The 8786-nt window shown below is 37.5% G+C and overlaps 1 protein-coding gene across 1 annotated transcript; it reads left to right on the top strand.

The window, feature by feature from the left end:
* The first annotated feature begins 766 nt into the window (after positions 1-766).
* fam133b (family with sequence similarity 133 member B) lies at positions 767-8359 on the top strand. The gene is made up of 11 exons (XM_042436635.1): positions 767-930; positions 1981-2078; positions 4423-4501; positions 5037-5156; positions 5244-5276; positions 5461-5535; positions 5822-5920; positions 6077-6115; positions 6238-6327; positions 7332-7382; positions 7624-8359. The coding sequence occupies exons 1-11, from the start codon at positions 907-909 to the stop codon at positions 7717-7719; spliced, it is 804 nt and encodes a 267-aa protein (XP_042292569.1). The 5' UTR covers positions 767-906; the 3' UTR covers positions 7720-8359.
* Positions 8360-8786: the final 427 nt, after the last annotated feature.

The following is an 8786-nucleotide window of genomic DNA, read 5'->3' as shown; positions in this document are numbered from 1 at the left end:
TGGTGAACATTGGGCAAGAATGTGTCAGGAGAGGGAATCGGACACTAAGGCAACAATTGTTTAAACTTGAACTGATGATAACTCTGATGCTGTTAATCTACATTTCTTAATGGAGGAAATGAGCGAAGCTATGAAGAATGAGGGGAGAACAGCAGCTAGAAAAGATGGCTATGAGATATTTAAGAGATAAGATGATTCTGTAACATGAAATACTGGATTTTAGAAACACTTTTTGGAGAGAATGAACCTTTCCTGCCTCCTGGAAGCAAACAGTAGTGATCCCAATTCTAAAGCCAGGGAAAGATGCTTTGCAGTGTGTTTTATTTTCCAGATTAATGAAGAAGTGGAGAAGCTGGGAGTAGGAGAGGTATGGGTGGCCCCTTTAATAGCTATACTGGTCAAGTATCTCACCATGAATACCAACATGAGAAGTGGATTTCAGTAGCCTATTTTAGAAAACATGTATGACATAGCAGTGCCTATGGAGACATGGTGACAGAAAGACCAACAATAATCTGTTTTGGCTGTGAGCTCAGCAGTGTTTATGGTGTGCCTGCACATGTTGGGGTCAAGGGAAAGTATGTTGAAATGAAAAGGACACTGAGGAGAGATGTAGACCTGAAAGTATGCTTTGGAAAAAATATGTAGAACAGCAAGATGGCAGAAAAAGAAGGGGCTCCACCACCACAAAAACAGTGTCAGGAATGCAATCTCACACTGACCAGTGGGAGGCAGCAGTGCGCCGCAATGCGTCTGCCGGAAATTAGAAGGAGTAAGAAGGAGAGGAAGCCGAAGAAGAGCAAAAAGCTGCAGAATAACCCATTTTGAAGCGGCTAGGTCAATGTTAGCAAGGTAACACTAATGATTGTTCATGCAGTTGGACATATTTCCCATTGCTAACTCGACATGGGGAAGAGAGACAATCGAGTGGTGAGTAATTTTACATATGCTTTGTATAAATCTGAGAAAGTAGCCAGTTAGCTGGGTTACACATAAACAGAGCCTGAGGATAGCGCAGCAACTAGCGTTAGCATAGCTACGCTAGCTGATGCTAGGCCTTGACAGTGGCGATAGCGCAGCAACTAGCGTTAGCATAGATAGATACGCTAACTGATTCTAGTAGTCCTTATCAGTTAAGCCACTCGTTAACAAATATATTTTTTGGAAATGCAACAGAATGTTTTTCAATCAATGTCAGATTGTGTAGGCTATAATTAGCTCCGTGAATGGTGTTATAGTTAACGTTAAAAGCTTGAGGCCAGCTCTAGCAACAAATGCTAACTCTAGCTCATAATATTTAGCTCTAGTTTAGACGTGGTGATGATGATGATGATGATGATGCTACGCAGCGTTTTTTCGTTGCTGCAGTCTGTAGTCTGGATTTAGCCCTGAAACACTCGCAGAAACCTGTGAAGCTAATAATAATGGTTTATTTGTTTGTCTTGTTACTCTATGTGTTTAACGTTAGCCGAGTGCTATTGGTAAACATTAGCGCTTTGCTAATGCCAAGTGAAACGTGTTGTTGTTGTTGTTTTTCTTCTATATTTAGTCTATTTTTATGGCCAACAGAATTGCTTGCTGACAGTCTGGGCGGTATTAAGTTTGGTATTTTATTTGCCAGTTTATGTAGAACAGCTAACTACACCGTAATTTTACTATTTTCACTGAAGTTACTAAGTACAAGTCGCAAATGTTATGGTAATTGCATTTTTATGATTATTTTGGAGGTGTAGTATTTGATTATCTTTAATTGCTTTTCATCAATGTTATAACACGTCTCTCTACTTATAAAGCTGGCAAATGTGTTTATTTCAATAATCTCCATTACAAGTGCGTAAAATGGAAGATATTTTAAATTGTATCAAAGTGTTGTATACCTCACTGGCACGAATTATGCTTGTTCTCTAAGTAATAAATGGAAAAACAATAAAACTGAAGTTTAAAAACCGTGTAAAATGTTTGTCCTGTATGATATTTCAGGCTTACATTAACCCCATTGCTGCTGCACGAGCCAGGGGACCGGTACAGAACGCCGGACCAAGCATACAGGATTATTTAAGTAGACCTCGACCAACATGGTGGGTACAGGACAGACCTTCCCAGACACCTACACTGACATAAATATTTGTTCCTTGGTAATACAATTAAAATATCTGACAAGACACTTTCTCACAGCTGTAGTTCTGTTACTTCCACTTTCCAGTCTTTCTATATATCACAGCTTGATGTAGCATTTAAGGATGTTGTTGTTGGGAGGATTTACATTTTGTATAGCCAGGGGCTCTCCCTACAGACAGCCAGAATCAGCACCAACGTCTTATGGGCAAAAATAGATAAAGAAACAGTAAAAGACAAACTTAAATAGGCCACAGCTCACTGATTTGGATTATACTTATTCATTGTGTGGAGTTGGCAGTGATGTAGGTATGATTGTACTTTATCCTTCAAAAGATGTAATTAAGGAAAAGTGAGATCACTTTCAAGAGAGAGGATACTTCTTAAGACAAATTGTTTTTCAGCATTGTGACCTGCATGTGTGTCTAGTTTGTGCCAAAGGGACTGACATTTTTTCATATTGCTAGACAGAAATTGGGTTTTTCTGAAGTTTGATGATGTAATAACACACATCCTCATTAACTCAGCATAACAGACTCATAGGTACATGATTCCTTAGGTTTTCCATTCATAGAGTGAGGTAGTTTTGTTCAAATTTAATGTCACTGCATCAAAAATGTGAGTTTTCATTCAGCTTGTCTTGCAGAAAGTAAAATTCTTGTTTGTGGCAGGGTTGAGCTGATTTAGAAAGATATGAATGGATGTGAACAGGGTATTTTCTTGCTTATCCCTTTACTCCAATTGGATTTTGAGTGGATACCTTAAATCAATCAATCCAGATCTTACCACATCTGAGATAGCTCTGATAACTGAGAATTCTTCAGTAAAATGAGCTCTAATCTTAGCCACAAGGGGGCACAATTAATTCATTATGTGCCACAATCCACTGCCAGTATGAAAGTATCTTTTGCATGGATGCAAGAGCTCCATCGACAGACAGATTTCTGTCAGAAGTGAATTGTTCTGTCCTAGTCTGTTTATTTTGACCACTAAGGCAAAAAAAGATTTTACTCTGCCATCGCATTTCCGCTTTTCGCTTTGTATACAGTTAAACAGCAGGGGAAAGAGACGCTCGTTGTTCCAGACATCAACGCTTGTTCCGGCTTCCCGCAGTTGTATATGCATCGATATACAATTATGTTTACATAATACAATTTAATTCTTACAAGAATAAAACAGAGGATTGTGTTTATATAACACAATTTCACTCTTGCAATAATAAAAGGAAGGAATAGTAAAGAGTATATTTTTGTGCCTCTTTATTTTAAAATGGGCGAAATCATAACCTCCTTGGCAGAAGTAACTATATAAAATGAATGATAAACAAAAGTAGAACGTGGTTGCTCAACAACTATGCTAAAACAGACTTACGGCTGCTGACCTGTCGTTAAAACAAACCAGGAAATCTGGCCTTGCCTTAGTTGACAGCTAGTCTTTCAACTGCCAACAGAGTGCACAGGCTGCCAGTGCCACTAGGAGGATCCTGGCCTCTCTCAGCATGGCAAGTTTCTTTAATAATATATTTTTAAAAAAGCAGTTGTTTATTAATGAAAATGAACCAATAAGAGTTTTAACAAAGAACCAAATTGACAAGAGTAATGATTGTCAGTGTGCAGTCACATATGTTAATATGAAAGTGACAAGAATTTTAACTTTTTTCATTTACTGACTTATGTAGATTCTGGTTGACTTTAAAGTTGACAGATAAGTACAGATATTTGTATTATTTTTATTCTAAGATATAGTTGGATAGTTAAAATAAGTTGGCCTACAAGTTTTTTTTTGTTCAGTAAGGAGAGAAATAGGACTTCTTCATCACTAGTAGCATACTTTTTGGAGGTTAAATGTTTTATTTTATACATTTGATGCATAAATTGGTGCCTTTGCCAGGGATAAAAATGATGGCCAGAAGGCACCAAATTGCACCACTGGGGGGGGGGGGGGATTCCTGGTGACTTTGTATGACAACCTGGACACCAGCAAAAAAAAATTCAGTTGAAAAATTTTTTATCATCAGCACGGGTGCTTCTGCATTATGCAAAGAGAAAGGTGTTGTCACTGTCTCCTTTTCTGGCACAGCAGTAGTAGTTAAATGACTTAATTGAATTGTAGTTAATATGCATTTAGAGAACAGGTAAGAATCTTGATCAATTGAAGAAAGTGAAGAAAAGCACAATTAAACCCAAATCTCCAGAATGGTTGTGCTTCATTTTGAGTGGACCTGATCCTCCCACATATCTGCTGACAAAAGTGATGGATTTACATCATAACTTGTCTTACTAAATATTTTTCTTGTGTTTTGATCAGGGAAGAGCTAAAGGAGCAGTTGGAGAAGAAGAAGAAAGGGTCTCGAGCCCTGGCTGACTTTGAGGACAAAATGAACGAGGTGTGTTTGTAGTATGTAGACTGATGTATTGACCCATGATGATCACCCATCAGCACCTGCTGTGAGTGTCAAGAGGGATTTGGCAAGGCAAAAAATTCTGTACAGTACCTAATACAGATGTTGCCAAACTTATTGGTACTCTTGCATTTTATTGAAATAATGCACCAATAATGCATGTTTTCCCTGAACAGTGTTGAAATTAAAATATCTTCCATTATCAATGCATGTCTATGTTTGGTTTGCAGTGGAAGGAAACCAAAAAGTTGTGAAAATAACTTGATTCATGTCTGTCCTACAAAAACGTTCTAAAATAGCAGTCAGATTCAACTTAATATCAACTTAATACCTTTTTTTTTTTTTTTTTTAAAAAGGTGGAAGGGTACCAATATTTTTGGCCATGTCTATATATTATGTTTTAAGTTTACTACAAGACTGTTTTGTATTAAGTTGAAAGTGTAGCTGCATCTGGGGAACAATAAGCAATACAGTAGAAGGGCTCAAATACTAAAATTGTACAAATATTTACTGTTTTCAGAAATGGAGGAAAGAACTGGCCAAAAACCGAGAAAAATTATTAGGTGGAAATGACAAAGAGAAAGACAAAAAGGCAACGGACAAAGAGAAAGAAAAAGAGGAGAAGAAAGAGAAAAAAGAGGTACGGTATTCTCCATTCATCAGACTTTACAAGTATCTCTATTTTAAAGTTCATCATTTCTCACTTTTGCTTTTCATTTGTCTTTAGAAAAAAAAGAAAGAGAAGAAGAAATCCAACAGGGTGAGGAGAGACCTCCAGTATTTTGATGGCTGACTGTGCCACAGTACTGCTTTACACACATACGCGCACACACTGTTGTTCTTTGAGCGAGTCTCTTTTTGAATTTTAATGTAGTGTTCCACTTTTCCAACAAGCAAATAACCTCAAGTCTAATGAACCCTGCTTTCATTGTGTTTTGGTCAAGCATTCTTCATCTTCTTCCCCCTCCTCATCGAGTTCTGATTCCTCCAGCAGCTCCTCCTCAGAATCTGAAGACGAGGTAAGTCACTACAGACTTAAATAGTAAAATTTCTTTCCAAATTACTAAACATAAACATTTTGTGTTTACTCTAAAAAAAGAAAAAAAAAGGGTACCAGGGTTTTAATAAAGATCAGTGGGATGTTGTTGATAATTGGAGCAAATTGGTTGACAATTAACAACTGGTCAGAAAAAATTGGACGATATACAGTTTTAATCCTGAAATCCAGCTCCATAACTCCCTTAAATTGTTGTACATATAATGCAGCATTACACTATTTGACTGCATTTCTATTTGTGTGTGCAGGATGAAAAGAAGAGTGTGAAGAAAAAGCGGAAAAGAAAGAAGTCATCAGCCAGGAGAGCATCAGACAGCTCAGAAGCAGAATCCGATGCAGAAATCAAGGTTTTTATGTCTCTTTTTTTTGACAGCACAGTTTGATTCTCTTTTTCAGTATACTTTATTGGAAACAGGCTCCAAAAATGTGTCATCAAACAATATTGCTATAAAATTACTTATAAATTAGTCAATCTAAATGTTCTTGTTTTATTTTCCAAGAAGAAGAAGAAACGAATCAAGGAAGAAGGAGATAAAGATAAGGTAATTTACTCTCATTGAGTATTTCTTGAGCTGTATTTATGCAGGTCAAGTTGAGTCACACAGTTTTTCGTTCAGGTGTTGTAAAGCATTTATAAATGTGCTGTAAATCTTGTGTCCCTCAGGAGGAAAAGAGCCGTAGAAGAAAAAGGAAGTCTGAGCGGAGTTATAAAGACTCATCTTCAGAGTCGTCTGCTGACTCTGAGGGAGAAGAGGTACTAAGCATTATTACATTGTTTCAGATGAAGAAAATTCTGAAAGCTTCTTATTTAACCCATAAAATTTAATTTACTAAAAGTTTGTCAATTGTCCCACTTGAATGAATATGAATAGACTTGATAATTAATCCATCACCTTCTCTCTCCCTCTTTGTTCCTTTTACTTCTTTGTTACTGCTATTTAAATTTTCGAGGGTAAAAATCAAGTATCGCAGCAACTATTTTTTGCTGTTGACATCAAAATGTACTAACGTTTTTTAGTCTTGCTTTAGTCTATCTTTTTAGCCATTTTTGTTTGACCTTTCACCGATCAAGCATTTTATAAGAAAGCTCTGTGACTGTCAGCAAATCGTTGAGTTCTCCCACGTACTGCAATATGTCCTTATTTTATTTCAAAATTTAATCAGAGGATAAACCCCTTGAGATGCACCATCTTGTTTTTGAGGGGGTCTTCAAGCACAGAAAATAATAGTTACAACATTTAAACAAAGCAAAATACATTAGTAATGACAATTATCATTGATTTAAATAATACAATAACATGAAACAATCAACATGGTAACATCAACATGAAGGGTAACATACACAGAAGGGTTCTCACACCATCCCAAAGCCCACCTGCCACATCTGTTACACAAGTCATCTGCACAAAGAGTGAACAAGAAATGAAATAAATGAATAGATAAAATATCATGTCAAAGTATTGAGTCTACTTATAAACAAAAATGAGGGTACATACAATCAAAAATAAGAACAAGTAGATTTAAGGTAGACAAGCGAAGAAGTTTTGAAGTCAAAAAGTTAAAATTGTGTCTCCCAATATCTTTAAAGACTCCAGGCACTGTGTGTCTGAGTGAATATGATGATGAAATTTGGTTTGGTGTAGAATCCCTTGGTAAACACAAGATTATTATGAATCAATGCTGTTACATGGAATTCATTTTTAGGAGTGGGAGTTGCTCAGGTCTTCCCGCTTTAATTTTGACTTTTCCCTCCCATAGGCTGAAGCCAAGAAGAAGAAGAGAAGTAGCGAGGAAAAGGAGAAAATCACAGTGAGCATTTTTCTTAAATGACGGTCCAACTTACTGAGAACAAATGAAATTTCAGTTAATTCATTTCAATTCAAAATGTATTTCTATAGAGATGTTAAGTCTAATAAAGAAAAACATATGTACAGCTACACCTTCTAACAAACCAGTACTGTGAATTCATCTGTAGAATTACTGTTGAAGTGAAAAAACACCTTATTTGGAAAAGCTTGCAGTGCTTAACATGAATGTTTTATGTACACAGGACAAATCCAAGAAGAAGAGGAAAAAGAAGCACAAGAAACATGGCAGAAAAAAGAAAAAGAAGGCAGCATCTCAGTCAGACTCAGAGCTCGACTAACAACCGTTGCTTTACGGTTCTCTCATGACAGTTCACAAGTAGTGTTATTTTTGCCTTTGACTACCAAAAACTTCTCCCATCCAGCTTTGGTCATCACACTTGAACAAGGAGACCTACAGACTTGTAATGCTGGGGTTCTGTGATTTGAAATGAAAACGAGGGAAGCACCCATCCCTCTTAAGTGGCAACTACCGGTACATATCTTTTGTTTTTTATCACCATGCTTTTTGTAGATAGTTGTTTGAGTTACACTCAACGACAGGACTGAAGTGAATTCCACAACTTTTGTTGTTTTTTTTCCCCCTCATCTCAGAGATTTCAGTGTGACTGGCACTCACTGTCACCTTCAGTATGCTGGCCCTCTAGGAGTTCCTCTCTCTGCTTCATACCTGACATCTTGCATTTCTAGTTGCTGGATGAGGCTGTTATGCTAGTGCCTGTGTGATGCATGTAGACCAGATGACCTGATGTCTCGCCAGCCTCATATTGAAGTTGGACTTGTGATAAGAAATGTGAGCTATACAGTCAACATTTATACAAGGGATAATTGTTCAGTTCGATGAATTGTTACACAGCAGTGTAAATGTATAATCAATGGGAATTCATTAATAAAGTATTGTTTTAGCCTTTATTGTGTTAACTTGGGTACAAACTTTTACTGTGTGCTGTTTTTTTCCCCTTTATTTTTGGGGTGTATATATGGGCAGAACTGGGCAGTTTTCCTAAACCACACTATGACAAAGCCCATGGGAAGCAGAGGCATCAAATGGTTCAGGATGAGATCCAAGCTGAGGTGGAGGAAGAACGCCACAGCAAGATGGTCAGTATGTACAAACAAGGCACCTGGACCAGGTGGGGAGCATGCAGAACCTTGCAAGATCACCTGATCAGAGCTCTGGAGAGCCGAACCATTGCACATCAAGTTTCTCATCCAATTAGTCTACAACATTCTCCCAAGCCCAGCCAACCTGCGTAGCTGGGGCATGGCAAGTACTCCAGCATGCCGACTGTGCCAGAAGAGAGGCACCTTGGAGCACATCTTGAGTTGCTGCCCAAAAGCATTGGGG

The sequence above is a fragment of the Thunnus maccoyii genome, chromosome 15 (genome assembly GCF_910596095.1).
Source record: "Thunnus maccoyii chromosome 15, fThuMac1.1, whole genome shotgun sequence".
NCBI lineage: Eukaryota > Metazoa > Chordata > Actinopteri > Scombriformes > Scombridae > Thunnus > Thunnus maccoyii.
The sequence above is the reverse complement of the archived record's forward strand: the minus strand, read 5'-3'. Positions and strand labels throughout refer to the sequence as shown.

Excerpts from the sequence above, each read along its gene's own strand:
- fam133b (XM_042436635.1), top strand. The coding sequence starts at position 907 with ATGGGGAAGAGAGACAATCGAGTG. Across the intron at positions 4,502-5,036 it reads TTGAGGACAAAATGAACGAG|AAATGGAGGAAAGAACTGGC; the intron begins GTGTGTTTGTAG and ends TACTGTTTTCAG. Across the intron at positions 6,116-6,237 it reads AAGAAGGAGATAAAGATAAG|GAGGAAAAGAGCCGTAGAAG; the intron begins GTAATTTACTCT and ends TGTGTCCCTCAG.